Raw genomic sequence first — 20,807 nt, 5'->3', positions numbered from 1 at the left:
ATATCCCCTGAGCTGTAACTTCACCAGGTTAGGTTTTGAACATTCTTCTTTGGATTTTGAGTGGTGTTAATATTGGAAATGAACAAAATGCTTGAAAAGCAAATGAAGCATTTAACAGGAGGACACGGTTTAAAACAATGATTGAAGAGTTAGGATTTTAAAAATTCTTATGTCACTATCATTTGCAAGTATGGAATTTGTACCCAGTTTTGTTTTAATTTCACTTCATTTTTCTCTGCACAGGGTGCCTGGCAAGGATTTCACAGTCAATGACGTGAAGTTACACGTTGGTAAGTGAAGAATTACATTTGAAAACTGGAAATGAATAAGAACATACAAATTGTGGTCACCATGCACAAGTGTCCCCTCAATGTTGTAAAAGAGAGACAGACGTTCAAATGAAGGACCACTTGGGCACTGTCTTGCATGCAAAACTTGAAATGGGCAGATGGGGTACAATCACTTGTTTCTATAGACGAAACCTGCACCCTTCAATACTTAAAAACCCAGTAGCACCTGAGCTACATTGTATTACTCAGTGTTAATTCACTGAAGACTTAATAAAACCATATAGTGCTCAGGCGGTTTCGGGCACTGCATTGATTAATAGGCAGGGTGATTTAGGTGCTACAATGACAATATGCTTAAAAGAACCCAGCCACAATTACTCTATGAGGCCTTGAAGACATCACAAAAGTACAGACTTTTCTACCCAACAAAAAAAGCCTCCAAATCTGATAGATTTTGAAGGATCTTGAAGGATTAGCGTTTAACCCTGACCCTGCCAGATGCATCACAGTGCATCAGGTGTACATGTCTGTGGAACCTTGCTGCATTGAGCCATCAACACCAGTGCATAAAAGTTCGAGACAATGAGAGCTAGTCCCATTGAACAATGCCACAGTTGTATCCTGCTGCATTCGCTGACCACAGACTCTGAAGCATTTTGGCCTTGAGATTTTTGACCTGATGGATCTTGCTACACTGATCAGGCTTGTTAATTTGACAAGTGTTGCAGGGTTTCTAACCAAACTACCCTGGAGGGTTGGGGTTAGTGAATGTTCCCTCTGATTGGTTGCAGGGAGTCGGAGGCAGGTGGACGTGATGGACGTCCACACCCAGAAGGGTGTTGAGATGAGCATGGCCCAGTTTGCCAAGTACTACGAGAACAAGGAACGAGAGCAGCTCTACAACGTCATCAGTCTGGAGTTCAGTCGCACCAAGTTGGAAGAATTCGTGGAAGCTCCAAGCATTGTAAGATGACCATGCGCATGTTTTGCTGTACAAATATCCCATTCACTTGTTTTGTCGGGTTATTTGATTTTCAGTTTTTGGTATATTGATATAGCTTACATTAATAGTTTTGAAATTATTAATACCGACTTGTGAGAGACACTTCATTTGTTTCTGTTATTTTTTAATCAGTTTGGGCCGGGATTTTTTTGACATTGACCAGACGCAGGCGTGAGATTATTTTCATGAACCTCGATGCCAGACGGGTTCAGGCTGTCATCTGCGGGTAGCACACCCTGATATTACTGGCCTCGCTCGCTGCGAGCGGGTCGCAGACAGATTCTGGCCTTGCTCTTTGCGTGTTTATCTGTCATCCATTCCGAATACCTCAAAACCTTTGCGTGTATACACGTCATCCCACGTGAACCGGTTAACTTTGTATCCCCCACAAATCAAGTTTTTTTTAAATGAGTTGCTTTGGATTTTCTTGTGAATTTTCCAGGTTCGTCATATTGACTGGGTTGACATCGTCTGGCCACAACATCTCAAGAAAGACCAGCGTGACAGCACCAACACTCTAGCCGAGATGAAATACCCTAAAGTGCAAAAGTAAATGCACTCTGTTTGTTTGTTACTTTGTTTGTTTGTTCCCTCAATGAGTTTGTTTAGTTCCTTGTATGAAATGTAAAAATCTAGTTTAGCAGCCCTCTTTGAGGTGTTTTTGTTATTTTTTCAGTAAGCAATAAATGCATTAAAGTGTTATTCATGCTCATCCGTGCTGAACAAAGGCATGTGCCTCAAAAATGACTGCAGTGTTAAAGGATCTATCTTTATTTCTGGTCAAACGATCACCAAATGGTTAACATTGGTAAAATCTCTTTGTTGTTTTGTTTTTAAATTGATTTACACTGACCTATAAAAAGGTTAGTTGTTGCTTGAAATAAAAGCAAAAGCAAAGTTAACTTTTGATTTCGGTATTATTGTTTTGCCAGTGAAATTTCTGACATTGGCAGGCTGTTTAATAGTGAGGTTTATTTTCCAATTTAAAACTGAAGTAAATGTGAATTAGCCTGGAATTTTGCAGTTGAAATTTCAAAGTAGTTAAACAGTTCACCACAAGGTGTTTTTTTTTTTTTTTAACTGCAGGACGCATTGCAGCTGCGGCGTATCGTAGACATGAGACATGTCGCAGCGCTGCGATACATTTTTAGTTAGGATGAGTTTCATGAAATCGGGTGCTGGCTCTTACAAGAATGAGGCCACATCCAAATCTGTTGCCTACGGGTATTGGCTATGTCTTCACCTATTACAACTACATGGGGCAACTTAGCCATAGACATAGCCATAGCTCTGAGAGCCAATTTTATCCTAAAACTAACTTGTATCATTCATAACAGGTACTGCTTGATGAGTGTGGCTGGGTGCTACACAGATTTCCACATTGACTTTGGTGGCACTTCGGTCTGGTACCACATCCTCCATGGTAAGAAGGTGAGTATGTTGTGTTGTAATTTTTTTCTTTGCCTTGTAAAGATCTCTAAGAACAGATAAATATTTCATATTTCATTTATTTCATTGGTCTCTATGCTGTATGCAGTTTTCATGGCTCTGCTTACCATAGGCCAAAGAAGTTCAGTTAACAACAGCAGAACATCTGGCACTAACAGCAAATTTCAACTGTAATAGCAAGGACGTCTGTTTTCGTGTGCATGTGTACATTTTCTGGCTTTGGTGCTTTTTTAATAAAGGGTTCATGCAGAACGTCTGTGTTTTTTTTTCTCAAACATTTTGTTGGGTGTTCCCTTCTTTAGGTTTTCTGGTTGATTCCGCCCAGCGAAGACAATCTGGAACTGTACGAGAACTGGGTCTTGTCCGGCAAACAGTCAGACATCTTTCTGGGCGACAGAGTCCGAGAGTGCACCAAGATTGTCCTAGAGGCCGGCTACACCTTCATGATACCGAGTGGTAAGAGCACCCCTATAGACTCTGCGCTCACTGTGGTGAGCCGGGGGAAAAATACGGTATCGAGGAACACTTCATTTCACTGGTTCAGTGGTTCATTGTTCTTTACCAGTTAGCACATTAGTTACTGTTGTGCCATAAACCACCTTGCCTATTACTCCCTGTAGCACCTGAAACCGCCCAATCTCTCAATGGTTTTATGGATTCATAAGTGAATAAGGACAAATAATACAATGTAAAACAGTTTTGAATGGGTTAATGTGTGTAATTAATGATAATCAAAGCATTAGATCCCATTAGAGGGAGGCTCTCAGACATTCATGCTACAACCAATATAATTGCATTGTGGAGGCTGGTTCCCACTCCATATTCATTATATTCTAGACTATGATTTGAGGAGAACCAGCCTAGAATTAAGAACGTGTATCTTTTTGCTCAAAGTTGTGTATAAATTTTTCCTAGGTAATGTTGACAGATAATTTTACTGATGTACATGAGCGTAAGGGTATGGTGACTTTCTGAACTCCCTTAGCGTTTGTTCCAAAACAAACTTAAAGATTTCCTTCGTTCTCCAAATTCCACCCGAGACAAATTCTTTGAAACTTACAATTCATTCATGGTGGCTTGGTTCTTCCTTCTTCAATTGTGCAAAATCCTCTAATACTTCACTCTACACTTTTAAGGATCTTCGAGTTTTAGGGTAAAAGGTACAACCGCTCTCTTGATTTATGAAACATTTTATGGAATCTAGGTGTTTTGTCACATCTGTTTTTCATTTCCTCAAGATGATGAGTAGGGACGCATTTGAGACAATTATATTGACCCAGGTTCTTCACAGATTTGCAAGTGGGCAGATTTTTAATTCGGCCTTTGCAAGGTTAAGCACAGGTTCATTGTAACACTGCAGTGTCTGTGTACATTTTGATTCAGGTTGGATTCATGCCGTGTACACACCACAAGACTCCTTAGTGTTTGGGGGTAACATCCTTCATAGCTTCCATATACACCGTCAGCTACGAGTAGCCCAGATTGAGGACAGAACCCATGTAAGTTGAGAGCATTCCTTGACAAAGCAGTCACCTCTAACTAAATGCTAATCCTCAAAAGGTATTTGCCTCAAAGCCATGTTGAACACAAAATGAGACAAACAGTTGTCAAAGTGAGAAGCTGCCCAATGCAACAAGCTCCAACAGGACGACTACCCCAAGGCCAAACTGCCTCGGAGGCTGAGGCTGCTAGCCACCACAAGATCCAGCAGCAACATTGTTCAACAACACTAGCTTTCATTGTCTCAGAATTGGCAGTTTATGTATTGGTGTTGATGGCCCAGTACAAGAAGATCCCACAGACTGTTACACCTGTTGCACCTTGTTACATCTTGCAGGGTATTGGTTAAGCGTTCCATTTCCAATAATTGGAGAATCAATTAGAGAATATGTTGGCCTTCAGTAGCAGACATCTTTGTTTTTTCTTAAATTCAGGTGCCCTTTAAGTTCCGCTACCCTTTCTTCTGGGAGATGAATTGGTATGCCCTAGAGCGTTACGTCCACACCCTGACCGGCAAATCCTATCTCGCAAAGCCCAAGGCAGAACCATCGGTGGGTCCTCCAGCTCCAGAGAACTCTGACGAGGGCACAAACGATTCATTGGACGTGGAGAGGGAAGTGAAGACTGAGGATGCTGGAGAGGAGATGGAGGTAGAGAAGAAATTCCATATCAAGAAAGAGCAGAGTGATGATGATGCGTACTCGGAGGCGGTAGTCAAGGATGAGACTGCATCGCTGACCGGAGACATAGGAGATGTTGCCTCCCCAGCAGACACAGACAAAACAGAGGAGATGGACTTGGAGAAGTTTGACAGAACTGAGATATCGGCAGATGACCAAATTGGTGGCAGCGATGGGATGCTACCCAACGGGGATCACCATGCTTCAAGTCCCTCAAAGAGCCCTCCCAGGAATGACACCTCTGACATGCACAGTGTGAAAATTAAATCTGAGCCCCTGGACGAAAACCAGAGTGATGCAGACGGATCGGAACACTCGTTGAAGCCAGTGGTTAAGCAGGAGCAGGAAGAGTTCAAAGTAGAACCCAACCAGGAGGAAGGCACATCAACTGAGATACAGAGGCGATCCCATGTCAACTTGTGTCGACACGAGTTGATCGGTTTGAGAGTCCTCCATCACCAGCTGGAGAATCTACCCCTGGGTAAGCGGAGTGTCCCCGAGCTCATCACAGACCCAGACGGTTTGCTACAGCATGCAAAGGTAAATTCCTTTTGCACAGATTCAGGAAACGTCTTTCACCAGAAATATATGACAGACAAGCAAACGTTAATGGAACTTAATTCTATCCCACTTAAAGATAGTAAATTTGCAGTCGATTTTGGACAGTTTCAAACCATTAACTGTACTTGGCAAATCAACAAAGGATTTACTCTGTCAAAGATTGCACCTGTTTGTGTACGTAGATCCAAATTGACAGTGCTTATTCCTTTTTATCCAAGCAGGTTTTGTGCCAAATTTTACTCCCAGCCGTTTCCTTGACTTGCATCCCACCCTCCAGAGGATTATTGACTGTTATCACCTTATCTTTGGTTCCAGGATATGCTGGCTGAGCATCTGGAAGATTCCCAGGTGATGGCTGTCACGGGAATACCCGTCCTGAAATGTTTAAAGTCTACAGACCCCAAAATACATGTAAGTCTTATTCACGGCTGTTCCCTGAATCAAGCACAGTTTGTCCACTCACTGTCTGAGTCACTGAGTATAGATCATGTCCTCAACTGTGACTTTCTGGTTCAACTCAACTAGGAAAGCCTTGTTCTGTTTGCATTTTCAAGAAGCATCAAGCCCCTTGTAAAGTAATAGGCCTCTACCTTCCTCAGTAAGGAGAAATGTGATCTAGTGGTTATGGTTTGTGACTCGTGATCAGAGTGTCAGGGGTTCGAATCCGGCTACTCTACTGACTCTCCACCCAAGACTGTAAATAGATACCAGCATTAGCTGGGGAGTAACCTGCCATGGACAGACATCCCATCCAGAGGGGAATATAAATATTCTCAGTTGTTTCATGCCCAAAAAAGAGATAAATGCTGGTCTGACGGGCAATATTGGCTTGTGACAGACTTAACATTTTACTGTGCCTTCCTCAATCCTGCAATGTTCTCTAAAGCCTCCTGGTGCATTTTGGAGAATCAGTCAGAGTTAAGGGTCAGTGCATTATGCCATCCCCCGATTCACCCTTGGGGTCTTCACTGACCAGTAGATGGAATTGACGTGTCTGTCTCACTGTCAAAAAAACTGCACTCGGAGTAAAGGGTTAATGAATGTGTGCTACTACGTCTTTTTTGCCATTGCAGAAAACCCCAAGACACAAACTGTCCCTAGCCATGCGTCCAGTCAGCAAGCGCCTGAGCAACGGTATCCGACGGCGACGGACGCGCTGCCGGAAATGTGAGAACTGCCTGAGCGACGACTGTAGGGATTGCCACTTCTGTAAGGACATGAAGAAATACGGCGGTCCTGGACGGATGAAGCAGTCCTGCGTGGCTAGACAATGCCTATATGTGAGTGTTCGTAGCTCCTTGCCGTTCCACTGGAAGTTTTTACCTGCCAAAATTTCATGCGATTTACATTGCTTACGACTGGTCCTAAGCTGCTTATTGCTTGACATATAAATTTGCTGAGCAACAGTTTCATATATTTTATATTACTGTGTGTCGTTACAGCCCATGCTGCCCCACAATGCCGTATGTGCCATCTGCACCCGGGAGGACCGGCCCGGGTCATCAGGAGTCAAAGGTGACTCTGAGGTCAGCTCCCTGATGGAGTGCCACCAGTGCTTTGAGATCGTGCATCCCGAGTGTCAGGCTAAAGAGTTGGCACCAGAGTACGAGGGAGTGATCAATGAGGATCTGGCCAACAGCTGGCAGTGTCCCAAATGTGTGGCTAAGAAAGAGACACAGGTGGGTAGACATGTAGTCCAAACACTGGTTTACGAAACCCTGGTTTTGTCTTCGTCTCTGGCCCAAGATTAACCCTCCCTCTCTGGCTGGCAATTTCAACGAGGCCAGCCCAGCAGTCAAAATAAATCAAGTTACTGTTTTTAACAGTTGAGTGCTCCCTGCCTTCATATAGCAGGATTGACTGGCTGTGATTGTTATGAAACCTGATTTAGCTAATGCTTTGACTGCTTTTGTCGATGGAATTTGAATAGTGATGGTGCTTGTTGAAATATGATCTGACTGTTGGTGACTAGCCTGTGTGAAAGGCATGGCAGGGGAACAGGATTGAATTTTTGACTGTCTGTGACTGATCAAACAATAGGAGGGTTAATCATGACAATTTAGGATAAAATGACCTGAATAGCGTAGAATTGGGGAAGGTTTGGCTTGTTACAAACTATCATTTTTTTGTTTCTTTTGACAGGGTGAAGATTGTGAAGAGTCCAACCAGAATGAAAAGCCAACCAAGAGGAAAAAGGTAAATTAATAACTAAACAAAAATAATTCAATCATAAGTAAATAAAAACTTCAAAAATTTTGGTAGCCCAATTGCACTTAGTCCAATGATAAACCCCAAAATTAGAGAAACGTTGGGGTGAAGCAATTGTTTCGCCTGTTTGGGGGTATTTTTACCATACCCTGCCCAATTTGAAGGGAACATTTTTGGCGAGCTGCGAAGCAGATGCGAGCCTATGTAATACCAATTTCCGTCCGTCTGTCCGGGCGCCCGTCCGTCCGTCCGTCCGTGCGTGCGTCCGTCCGTCCGTCCGTCCGTCCGTCCGGCCGTCCGCGTTTAGATAAAAATGTTGAAGTTTTTGGTTTTAGTTAACTTGGGGAAAAAAATTAAATACAGTTGTCAGGTATCATCTCTAGGCCTATAACTTCAGTTAGGTTCATATCATTGCAGTAAATTTTATGATTTTATTGAGGAACTTTAATTCAAGGAAATGTTAAAGTTTTTAATTGTTACATGTACATGTATACTGGTATAACATGTACATGTGTGTATACCGGTATTACATGTACATGTACACTATGCATTTTGGGGATGTGCATGAGCTTCTGGTTTGATCTTTTAGTTTATGGGGTTGGAGTAGGGATGGGGTAGGGGATGGTGGATTGGGGTCGGGGTGGGGTATAGGGTTGGAGTTAGGGTTTGTGTGAGTAGGATGAGTAGGGGAGCTATAGGATGGGGGGGGGGGGGGGGGAGAGGGGTTGGAATACTGGGTTTTGGTGGGGTGGGGATTTGTAGGGGTGGGGTGGCATACTGGGTTTTGGTGGGGTGGGGATTTGTAGGGAGAGACAGGTAAGGGGAGACAGGTAGGGAGAGGATGGGCATGGATGTAGGGGTTGGGTTAGGAGGGGGTTGGGCAGGGGTCGGGATATATGATCGGAGTAGGGGTTGGGTTGGGGATGTGTAGGGATGGGTTGTTGTAGGGGTTGGATAAGGGGAGGGGGCAGTATATAGGGATCAGAGTAGGGTTGCATGGGGTCAGGTGGGGATGTATGGGTGGGGGAATGGGGTGGGCGGGATATTGGAATTCGAGTAAGGGTTAGGGTGGGGATATGTAGGGGTGGGTAAGGACAGATAGGGGAAGATAGGGTAGGTGGGTGTAGGGGGTTGGGGTAGGGAAGGGTATGGGTCGGGAGGGGGAAGGAGATAGGGATTGGAGTTTGGGTGGGGTTTGGATGTGTAGGTGATAGGGTGGGGATGATTAGGGGAGGATGGAATGGGTGTGGGTAGGGGGTTGGGTGGGGGAGGGGCGGGTTGGGGATGGGGTAAGGTTTTGGGATGGGGTAAGGTTTGGGGGAGGTGGTGATGGTGCTGTGTCTACATGTACATGTATACCCATTCTTGTTCTGCATTTGTGGCGACTACACAAGAGTTTTCCCATGGTAATACAAGTATGGGGAGCAGAAGACACTGTTGGGGCTGCAAAAATCCACAACTGGGTCCTAATTACCCTAACAATGGAAAACTCCCCCATAATACAGTGACGGCTAACCTATATACACATGTATTTATTAGGTAATCTGTTGACTTTTTATGTTGACATTTAAAAACTGACCCCTACACCTAGGCACATCAACAAGAATCCTGATCCCCTTCCATCATGCCCATCCCCAACCCTACCTTTAGCCTCCCTTCCTGCCTTGGACAGCGAGCCATGGCGGCTTCGCCGTTCTAGTTTTCAAGCTGAATCAAAATATAATGCCTAAAATCTCAAAAATTTCTTGTTCTGTACGCAGGAGGAGTGTAGTGCAGAAGACAAACCACTGGACAGACCAAAAAGGGTAAGAACTGATAACTAAATGTGAAGAAAATATCAATGAAAGGCTGTTCTATTATCACTTTGTTAGCAGTGTTGAAGGCCATCAAGTCCTCAAAAGGGCAATTTATTAAATTTGGATGTACTGTGAATGTGATACACCACTAATAATGTGACATCTAATGCCTATGCCCTGACCTGTTTGCATCCTGTCTCGTCCTATTCCCTCATTTCCTTCCCCCTTCCCCAATCACCCCCATTGGCCTGAATTCTACCCTACTGCTCCCCAAGTTTTTTTTATGATTGTGTTGTATATAAAGTTTCTAATTGTGTAAAGTGATATGTTTTTTGCTTGGTCATAATTTTGTATCATTTTCAATGTATTGTATTTTATACCTATTTTTAATTAATGTACCCTGATAAATCAATTTTCATGTAAGTTTTAAGCATGACAATAAATGAATCTTGAATCTAGAAACAATTACAGACCAAATTAAGGTACCATCGCCAAAACGTCCTTGTACATGTACATCATGTGGTTGGAGATACGTTGGAGTTTACGGAAATAACGGAATTGCCTACAAGTCAATCACAAGTCCTCAGTAGTCAATTATAAATCCTTACAAGTGAATTGCAAGTCAATCACAAGTCCTTACAATTACAAGTCCTAACAAGTCAAGACTTTACTGATTGACTTCTGATTCAGTGGTAATGCACTTGTGATGGTAACACTTACTAAATATTGAGGAATAAAAGAAAGCAAAAGAATTGGCACACAAGATTTGTGAAAGATGAGATCGGTTGTGGTGTGTAATTGCCCATTTTAAATTGTGATTTTTTAATTGCTGTAACTCAAGTTGCGTTTTCATATTATTTCCTAGGGTCGACCGCCATTGCATCGCGCAGAGGTCAAGTCAAGCAGTCGGGTAAGGCCGAGGCTCCAAAACCGACCCTCACCTAACAAATATCTCCGCTAGGCAACACGCTTGTCAAGTGGGATATTTCACTGGTTGTGTCCTATTTGGACATCGTGGCTGTCTTCCTACTCTGGGCTCCAGGCGCTTTTGTCCTTGAGCAAGTTACTTCGCAGTGATTTGATCGGATAATTTTAATGGGCAGAATTCCAATTGGAATGATCCAAGGATTTAACTCTCTCTCTAAAAATACAGAGAACAAAACTGGTTCCATGGCCAACTCTTCGGAGAGTTGATATCTTTGTAAAGGGCTCCCTCTTCATGCCACTCATGGAAAGGGTGACTTTCAAAGAGTGGCAGTACCTGTTGTGTAACATGTACATGACTTCTGAAATGGCACTCCTTTTCAAGGATGATAGTAGAACTGAAATAAATATTGGGCACTTTCCTGTAATATTTGGAGAAGAGACAATCTGTAAACCACAAATGAAAACATTATCGCGGTTGCACTATACTTCTTTGCATTGTTGAACACGTCCGTAAAAGGTAGATTAGACCATTTGTGATTTATGCATGTTGTTCTTCTTTTGAAGCAAAAAAAAGTGCTTAAAATCTAAAAGCGGGTGATTTACAACTGACCTGATGAACTTTTAGCTCTGAGAGTGCTGTATATTTTGAGAAGACCATATTTTTTAGTTCAAATGTTGTCGAGTCATACATGTATTTTGAATTGCGTCTCTCGTGACACAATCCTGAAATCAGCATTCGGGACATCCCAATTCAGCAGATTGTACTTCCATGATGCCACACACTGAACCTTTAATTTAAATTTAAATTTCCAAGAGTGTGTCATTGACACATCTTTGGAAATGACCTCGTATTGTTTTCTTCAAAATGACAGCATGCCAGACGGAATCATTTCACAGGGAGTGTAGTATCATTACTACGTTTAAACCAATTAAGCCTTTTAACAATAATTTGGGTCGGTTACTTTTTTGATAGCTGCAAATGGTCCACTCTACCTGTAAATGTGAGGCATGCGTCCGCAAAGTGTGCTCACTTCTGTTTGTATCCTAAAATGACACAAACAGCGCCCTCTGTTGGTGAAATATTTCCTAATAAACACTTTTCTTTAATTATGTCGCCCTATGTCCTCTGTGCGCAAACAAGCGAGGGCCCTTTTGACCACTATTGTGAGCCCAGTGGACGGGACATACTGCTTGCGCATTTGGTGCAAAGAATGCATGACTAATTTTATTTTTTGAATGTGTAAATAGCCAGTGTCTTCACGTGAGCGTCGGGTTTGTGTTGGCACTGTGTTCAAATGTCCCTCCGAGCTCCCAGTGGTCTCCCCCAACTCTCCTTTTCTTATCGTTGAGGGGGTGCTTACGTACGGCATCCATAGGGCTTCATAATGTACAAATTTGTGTACATGTATATATTTTCACACTGTAAAGTTCATCTTCCAACGTTTGCGTCGAGGCTAAGAACAAAAGTTGGATTGAATGTTTGTATAATTGGTAGAATGGCATCCGTGTTTGGTTTGCAATATTTTGAAAACGATGAGTTTGAATTTTGGCCAGTATTAGATTTTATGCGGATTACCATTTGGATGCCAGAGAGCTACTACTTAACGTTGGTAAAATTAATAGCAATATGGCAGATGCCAAAGTATGAGCTAAACTTGTAAATAGTACATCACATTGTTGTGCACTGATGTCAGTTGGTGATGATTTCAAATGAGACCTGCTCCCATGAAGCCCAGACTAAGGTTCAGATGTTTGTTTGTGTGTTTTTGTTTTCCTTTTTTTTTTTCCACCAAGTGCAGAGGGAAGATAGGGTCTCTGACTCTCAGTACCTATGAAATCATATAGGGCTTATCAATTTGAAGCTGAACACCTCAGGAATATGAAGTAAGGAGCAGGTCTCACAGATGTAGGAGGTGTAAGAAATTTATTGTAAAAAGTTTGATTCGTTGATGAATTGTCAGAAGCAACTGGGAACACATTTCTATTGCCACTCAGATGTGCACATGAGGCCCGTATAATGGCAAGGATTTGGGAACTGGAAACGGTTCAAATTAAGCAGACTGTTAAAAGTGAAACTGTTCCTGTAAGATAGCACAGCAAAAGGTTAATTCCTGTAAAAACAGAACTGCATCATCTGGAGGCAAAACTCAACTTCTAGCAGAAGTTACATTTAAAAGAGAAGCAACAGAAATCTCCATGCATGTGCACCCATGTTTGCGCCTCTAGCCCATAAAGATTCACTGAAGTTTAATAGTGTTAACAGTTACCACACCTTTCTGCTTTAAAGTTAAGTGGTGTTATGAACTTGAGCTGTGTAGCCATTTGATCAATCAAAGCCAACTACTGCAAAATATGAACTTGTGATTGGGCTTGACTTTTGTTGAAGTGGTACATATAAACCAATCCTGGCACATTATCAATTCTATTACGAAGGTCCATTGCTTTGAGCAATAGCATGCACAATGGTTTCTTCATTGAAGGGGCCCCTGTGAGTGTACAGTGAACACGTACCTGGATTCGTTTATATGAAGAGCCTATTTGTGTGTGCATAGTGTTACTACAGTTTGTGGGTAAAGATTTTGATGAGATAAAAGCCACGTTGGCATATATGTTGTCTTTAACTCATTGTTAAATTGTAATTTTTTCTGTGATAATTTTGCTCAACTTAGTTTAACAATTTTGATACCATGTTTTCTACGAAGTTTGTTCAGTGAATTAAGGTATCCAAATTTCAGCAATAAAATTTCTGTTGTTGTTTTAGAAAAGAAGCAGAAGTGTGTTCCCAGTTGCTTGATTTATATCTGAGTTTGTTTCCGACTTGAGAGTTGAAATGATTAACTATGTCTTGCTCCAACAGCTGGGCATGAGCCGGGGCATCGGCGGGTACGGCGGCACAATGGGATTCTACAAACCGGGTCTGGGTACCAGACAACAACTTCTGGCAAAACAAAAGGTCCGGCAGGCACGGATCCAGAGAATGCGTGGGAAGCAGCGACGGATAAGCCGAGACACCAGGGAATCCATCAACCGAAACTCCCCATCAGAGATGCCAGACGGAGAGGAAAACACTCCATCTGATGAGGACCCCAGGGACAAACAAGAGACGATTTATATGAAGAAAAAAACCCCAACTGTCTTCCCCAAGTTCGTGGTCCGCCCTCTCCCGACCACTCGACCACCTCAGTACTTTGTTCAGACAGATGGTCGCGATCATCCCCTCCAACGAGACATCTGGCTTAGGATCTTCCATCTGCTAAGTCAGAGTGACTTGTGTCGTTGTCTTCGTGTCTGTAAGACTTGGAACTGGTGGTGCTTTGAGTCTTCCCTGTGGCACACCATCAACGTCTCGAAGGTGCCGCTTGATAAGTATGTCTTGGCAGGGATTGTTCGTCGTCAGCCTATCTGCCTGGATTTGAGTGGATCGGGAGTGACTAAGATGCAGTTAGCCTGGTTGATGGCTCGCTTGCCTGCTTTGAAAGAACTCCACTTGGCCAGAGTGGACCTACAGGCTATCATTGCGCTCTGCTCGGCTACCTGTCCCCAGCTCTGCCTCTTAAACCTCCAATGGGTCAGTCTCCAGGATGGCCACCTGACTACTCTACTCTCACCAATCAGAGACCACCATCCAGGGCTTCTTGATGACCGCACAAAGCTGTGCAAGTTACAGGAGCTGCAATTGGCTGGAAGCGACATCACCGATATGAGCATGGAGATCTTGATTGAGCAGACACCACTATTGGCCAGGCTTGACCTTAGCTTCTGTGGGTTGATGACCAGTCAGGGGATTGCTACCTTGCTGGCTGAAGACTCGCCCCTGGTTAACACTCTCACAGGTAAGATGCTTGTGGAGACAGGAGACCAGACCTTGATGTCAAGAGCAAAGGTCCTGTCCCAAAACATGGCCTCGTATCCAGTCCCAAAAAAATTGAGGAGCCTCTAATTTTCAAGTCCAATCAACATACTGTAGCTTTGGCTATTTTGTGAAAGTGTTGTAGGACTTCAGTACAGGACTAGGACTCGACTCAAGTAATATTTAAAATACATTGTATATTGAAAAGCCAGTCTTCAAGTTCAAATGTATCGCAATGTCTAAACAGATCAAGTGAAGGAATGAATTTAGTAGAATTTTTGGCTGACATTCTTGTTTATGATTCCTCTTTTTCGTCTAGATCTGAATGTCTCTGGATGCCACAAGCTTTCTGATGACTGCCTAGTCAGTTTATCCCGCTGCAGGAAATTAAAGAAAGTGGTCGCTTGTTCCATCCCTAGACTCGCAAAGTCACAGTGGCGGGATTGGGCTGTCAACAATAGGGTCCAGCTTGAACTGTGAGAGGACTGATGTATATGTCTAGTATTGGAGTCTGCAAACCTAAGCATCATCATAAGATGGAATTTTGCGCCGTGATGTAATTCAAATTAGGTTTTGCCCTTCACCGACGTATAAACACTGTATACTCAGTGTGTAACCTCCCGAGTGAAACCTAAGCATACATATGCAGTCTTACGTCCGTGTGTATGATGAGAGTTGTATAAAAAGGTTTTTGGTTTATTGGTTTCTGATAGAAGTTGAACAAAACATGGGCGGACAGAGTGTAACTGTAAGCGTAATGTGGGTAACCAGCCCTTTTTCTTTCTAACATCTAGACCTGAATTTCATCCACATTATGTATTTGCCCACATTTATACTTTTGTTCGGTAGATATCTTGTTAAATAGTCATTTGATTATTGCAATGTCACTCTAAGGAATAAAGCCCTAGCCCTCAATAGGTCTCTCTCAAAGACGGCCATCTCTGCAGGCAACTGTGGATTTTACGCAACTGTGGTTACGCAATCAAGCACGTCGTATTGCACAGTGTTGAAAATATTCCAAACACGCGCGCTTGGTGGTCGAAATACGATGCAGCCGATACTCGTTGTGCAAGTTGACGCTCAAAATGGCGATGCGCGTAGCTGGTCTGTAGGAAATGACATCATTTGAGAGAGACCTATCCTCCAACATCCTCTTGGCAGATTTGGAGGATTCTGGAGCATTGAGGCTGCTATATATGGCAAAAAGTGTTAGTTGACTTTGGAGGACGCATTGTGTTCAGTTTGTAGGCTGTACCCAGCATTGTTAATGTTTATGTTCAGTCATGTATTGAGGAAAGGAATTTTGTTTTTGCAAGTTCAAAATGGCAATTGGGATGAGCCCAATCACCATGGGTTGAGCCCGATCACAAAATATTTCTTGCTTTGATATTAATTGATGCCGGTATTGACGCTGTGCACAGGACCCCCTTAACAGTTTGAAACGGAGATTTGGGGGAGCAGTTTGAAGGACATTAGGTTAAAATTAAAATTTGAAATATGTTGGCAAACAACATGTGAACACAGCTCTAATTGGTTTTGTACACAAATTTCAATTACGGACTTTCGGTCAATTGTTGACATTTGTTTGTGCTTTAACCCTTTTGCCTTAGGTCCACGATTGTTGGTTTTTACATACCCACAATGTGTCCCTCCCATTATTAAATTGGCTCTGTCAAAGCCATTACATTTTCCACAAAGTGCATATAATATCATCACAGATCTTCACGTGATGGATATGAAACCTGTGAGACTAGCTTAAACCACGTGCTCTAAAGCATTGGGATCTGTTTTAACTCAATTGTTGATTTGAGCAGACTGTACATGTATCTCAGCTCAGTTGTGATATATCCATATGTAACTTGTATTGAGTAACAAACTTATATGATTTAATATATTATGCTGCGACCTACTTTTGTAAAATGATAATCATGCAGCCATGCATGCCATTTTATCAATACAAGCAGTTTATTTTTGGGTGTGTTCGAGTTGCTCAACCAGATCGACTCTGCTTAAAGGCAGATGGGTTAGCCATGAGAGTCGGGCCAATCGAAAACTCAAACGTGGGCCATCCTTACGTGACAAAATGCGCACAGACTGCAAGCCTGAGTCATTTACTACTTTTCCGTCAGTTGCAAAAAGTGCCAAAGTCGGGCTGGAATAAGCGGCCTCTTATTAAAGTCGCAATGAGTCCCAAGAACGATGTCAGAGCTAATTACGAGGCACGGGGCTGACCCAAGTTGACCTGGGTGAGCTACTCGAGCGCACCTTATACATTGTGTAGTCATGGTAAATCTCTCTTAACCCAAACCCTGCTAAATGCAACAGAATGCTCCAGTGGTAAAAAAAGTTGTTGCAAGTTGTTTCATTCAGCAGTCTCCTGATCTGATGCATTGCACTCCTGCATTCCGTTGCATTTGGCAGGGTAGGTACTTGGTACCAAAGACTGGCATGTATTAGTTCACTGCATACTGTTGCATTTGGCAGGGTGCCTAGAAAATACCCTGTGGGGCCCATTTTAATGCAATCCTAGCCTTGGTCAATGCTCTCGTCGTTATTCGTCCCATACGCGGTAATCAATCAGCGGCATATCCTCGGGCGCTATGCAGTGCATGTCATCCGGCCACTATTATTATGCAAATTAGTTGGAGACAATCGAGAGCCTTGGTTCAGTCGTCGGCGAAAGCTTATGTTTTCCATATTTTGCGCTGGATTTCTCGTATGCCAATATAGATAAGTGTAGGCGGGGCTAATGTGGAGTGTCCAATCACGCCTTGGTAAATCCTGACGTCATCAAATTATTTGCAGCTCACGCCTTTTGCTGACGTGACCACATTTTTTGTGCATTGGTGCCGTGTGCAGAGACACACAACATACATATGTATGGTGCCACGTTTCACTGCTATGCAAGTTTTCACGCAATGATCGACCAATAAGAAAACAACATTTAAGGTCAGCTTAGACTATTAGCATAATGAGCAGTAACCATAAAACCTCACATGGACGATTGAACCAAGGCTCTCGATCGTCTCCAACTGATTTGCATAAAAATAGTGGCCCCATGAGGTAGCTGTTCGCGCTGTATTTTTACATGCACTGCATAGCACGCGAGGATATGCCGCTGATTGATTACCGCGTACGGGACGAATAATGACGAGAGCATTGACCATTAAGGCTAATGCAATCCTTGAAATGTACTGTTTTATATAACACCCAAGTAAATCCTTGTCATTTGATTGGAGGATTGTTGGTCATGCGGCATTCATTAATCGAACCATTGCATGGCCTACATTATAACCGTGCATTTTTGGTTCCGTTCACCATGCATTTCCGTCCCATCCCTTTTAATCTATTGCACGCCGCGCGCACGCTAAGACATGCAGGGGCCTGCTTTGTATGATGTTTGCACTATATAGCATGTGTTATAGCAGTAGAAAAGTTGCCTTTGAAGTTGATACGGGTGCCAAGCTTGATATCTTTTTTGCATTGTTTTAAGAACTTACAATGTTAATTTTCTTTATTGTCAATGATTTGACTTTTAAAACTTAATAACTTTCTGTACTAATTACATCACGCAATGTTTACCGCAGTGCATTGTGGGATTGGCCAAGTTGACTCAAAACCAACTCAGTCTGGGTCAACTCGGTCCCCAGTCAACTCGTCCCAGGTTCCAAACAAAATAGGGGGAGAAAATTTCTGCAATTTTATTCACAGAACGTGATCTGTTTCCTTTTTGTGTATGTATTTCCCGAGGTTAACCTTTTGATGTACTTATTTGGTTTAATCATTGATTTCGAGGTTATACCGATTGTACTGTCTTACTTGAAGCAGCGTGTTTCCCTGCCAGCGGCTGCCACAGCAAGTCAGTCGTTGCCCGCTGTACTACGCAACATACACTAGTCATGCGCGCTGTATACACGTAGTGAGGTGTGATATATGGCCATCGTGACTAGCATTGTGCATACCTAAATTTTTCGTTATTTTTAAGAATCATCGACCTGAAATATAGTTTAGATTAATGAAGACTTTGTTTTAACACATTTGAGGGTCATTTTCAATAGCTTAAGTGGCGCAAATGAAAATAAATCAGACCCAAAATACACAATACTATATGTTTTCTTCAGCAATCGCGGTGTGGCGACCCCCACTCAATCCAGCAATGCACTGCGGTTAACATTACGTGATGTAATTAGTACAGAGGGTAGCCTTGAAGTTGAACAAGTTGAAAAAAAAGTAGTGGATAAGGCAAAAAAAAATAAGTCTCCGGTTTCTGGTATGGAGTTTGCCCAAAAAGTGGTGCGGCGACGCGGCCTTTTTTTTTTTTTTAACCTGATTTTTTTGCCTCAAATGTCGGCTGATGATTGCAAATGGTGCCCGACTAGACTTAGTGCAAATATAATAGGAGTCCAGAGAGGCCACATGAAGCTTATTCTCGATCATAACCCCATCTAAAAACACGTTAAAATTGTGCAGCAGCAGGATTCCAGTCGAACCAGTGAGTTTGGCGGTTTTGAGACATCATCTTTCATTGAAAAAAAAACTTTTTCATTTTGCCGACGCGCATGGCTACGGCGACGCGCGCGCATACCAGAAACCGGAGACTTTTTTTTTTTGGCCTAAGATACTATTTTTTTACTTTTGTTTGTTAAGGTTTTATCCCCCAATCGAAATACAAAGATCTGCTTGAATGTTGTATTATACAAGTACTGAGTGGCTCAGCGTGGAATGGGAGGAATATTATCGCAAGGTAAAATCTGGACTTTTCCATTTCACGAGGGGAAGCCGAGTGAACTGGAAAAGTCCAGATTTTACCGAGCGATAATATTCCTCCCAATTCACAATTTAAAGCCACTCAATATTTGTTTTATCGGACATAGATACTTGTCATTTGATATATTTGAACTTTTATTTCAATACAAACTGGAGGAAAATGTACCACCCCTTCGCGAAAATGTTTGAACCCAACGCTGTAGTGCTGGCTCTTTGGAACAATATGCGCTCCACCCAATGCTGAACGCGTACATCGCGTACTTTTCGAGCCGCGGCGTGAATGGGGGCAATAACGAATGTCACGTGATGTGAGTTCCACCAATGAAATGACAAGGATCTCTGTATGTCGGTTATTATGTAAAACAAATAATGAATGTTTTGCATTCTTGCATTGGTGAATTGATTGAATTCATTCGTTGAAAGATGGAATGATCCATTCAACTCGGCTTGAAAATATTCTCACCATTGCATCATAAACATTCATTATTTGTATAATATTCCATTTAAATATATTTTTAATCATCAAATTGTCCTGCATGTATGTACCTAAGTATGTATAGAGTACGGAAGTGAATCACGCACACAATTATATGTGTAAAAAGACATTAATACGTGATTCAGCCTGTAAACCAACACACGCGCGCGTACTCCATTCATTGCACTACACTTCCTGGTTCTAAATGACGTCACACTTCGGTACTCTATGGGCTCCGTGCGGTAACAAAAGAGGGCGCATTTTTACCTCTTTTGAGAAAGGGAACCAACATCAAGGGCGGATCCAGGGGGGCCAACGGGGGCCATGCCCCCCCCCCCCCCCAAAAAAAGGCAGGCACTGCGTACATGCACCACCATCTTTTCCTCCAAAAGATTTGGTTACAGTGGTCAGAAATAGCCTCAGATCGCACCACAGAGCATGCATGTAAAATCCAAAATTGTTTTGGAGCCCTTTAATAAGTGGGCCCTAAACCCCACGCCATTATTTTTGCGACCCACTTTTTGGGGGACCCAAAATTTGTTTTCCCCCCCCCCCCCCCAAAAAAAATTGTGTTCTGGATCCGCCCTTGACCAACATGCAGAAAAATAATCTTACTTCAATCTAAAAGTATTAAAGATTGTACATATATGTTTTTAAGTGTTGTAAACTTGCATTTACATCAGTAGCTCTGAATTGTGTCTAATGCTGCATTCCAATTGCGCCGTGTTTATCGTATTCACAAATTCACTTCTCGTATTATAGGGTTCTTATGGCCAGGTAACTTGTATTCACCATTTTTTTTGGAGACCGAATGTTCTTCTCGAGTTCACGACTTGACAAAAAAACTAGCCCGGTCAACATGACACCTGTTTGCGAGTAGCATTAGAATAGAATCCACTCGTGAACTAGGAGTAATTCACGGTGAACATGATAAACACAACGCGATTGGGCGGCAGCATTTATTATGCAAATACAATATAGTTTGTGGGGAAATAGTGAAAACTAATGACCCCGAGGTGTTGGCTGATTGGGACTTCATCTTGGGAGATAGTTCTTATCATCCAACAGCGAGAGATCATTTGTTTTCACAATTTCCCCGCAATAACATGTTGTATTTGTTTTACTACACCTCATTCATCAGGCAGCTGCGGTATTTCATTGGTCCATTCCACCATGTTTTTGATCGTGCCGTATTTGGATAAAGTGAAACATTATTTTTATTTAAGGAGACAAACAGAATAGAAAGTTAATTTTGTGTCATTTAATAACTTTTAACATTCACACAAAACACTGGCTTTATT

General features: G+C 42.5%; 1 protein-coding gene across 3 annotated transcripts in view; it reads left to right on the top strand.

Moving 5' to 3' along the window:
* The window catches only part of LOC119726268 (lysine-specific demethylase 2B-like), a 32,476-nt gene extending 14,088 nt beyond the window's left edge, over nt 1-18,388 (top strand). For all 3 annotated transcript variants that reach the window (XM_038197898.1, XM_038197899.1, XM_038197897.1), the window contains 15 exons: nt 244-290; nt 1,082-1,254; nt 1,736-1,842; nt 2,631-2,724; nt 3,045-3,198; nt 4,126-4,241; nt 4,677-5,462; nt 5,799-5,894; nt 6,557-6,763; nt 6,926-7,162; nt 7,626-7,679; nt 9,452-9,496; nt 10,353-10,397; nt 13,272-14,247; nt 14,584-18,388. In XM_038197898.1, coding sequence (XP_038053826.1) covers nt 244-290; nt 1,082-1,254; nt 1,736-1,842; nt 2,631-2,724; nt 3,045-3,198; nt 4,126-4,241; nt 4,677-5,462; nt 5,799-5,894; nt 6,557-6,763; nt 6,926-7,162; nt 7,626-7,679; nt 9,452-9,496; nt 10,353-10,397; nt 13,272-14,247; nt 14,584-14,744 — 3,298 coding nt within the window. In that variant the 3' untranslated portion in view covers nt 14,745-18,388. The remainder of the gene's footprint in view (nt 1-243; nt 291-1,081; nt 1,255-1,735; nt 1,843-2,630; nt 2,725-3,044; nt 3,199-4,125; nt 4,242-4,676; nt 5,463-5,798; nt 5,895-6,556; nt 6,764-6,925; nt 7,163-7,625; nt 7,680-9,451; nt 9,497-10,352; nt 10,398-13,271; nt 14,248-14,583) is intronic.
* The last annotated feature ends 2,419 nt before the right edge of the window (nt 18,389-20,807 follow it).

The sequence above is a fragment of the Patiria miniata genome, unplaced genomic scaffold (genome assembly GCF_015706575.1).
Source record: "Patiria miniata isolate m_02_andy unplaced genomic scaffold, ASM1570657v1 HiC_scaffold_2, whole genome shotgun sequence".
Taxonomy (NCBI): domain Eukaryota; kingdom Metazoa; phylum Echinodermata; class Asteroidea; order Valvatida; family Asterinidae; genus Patiria; species Patiria miniata.
Note: the sequence above shows the minus strand (reverse complement) of the source record. Positions and strands in the feature narration are given on the sequence as shown.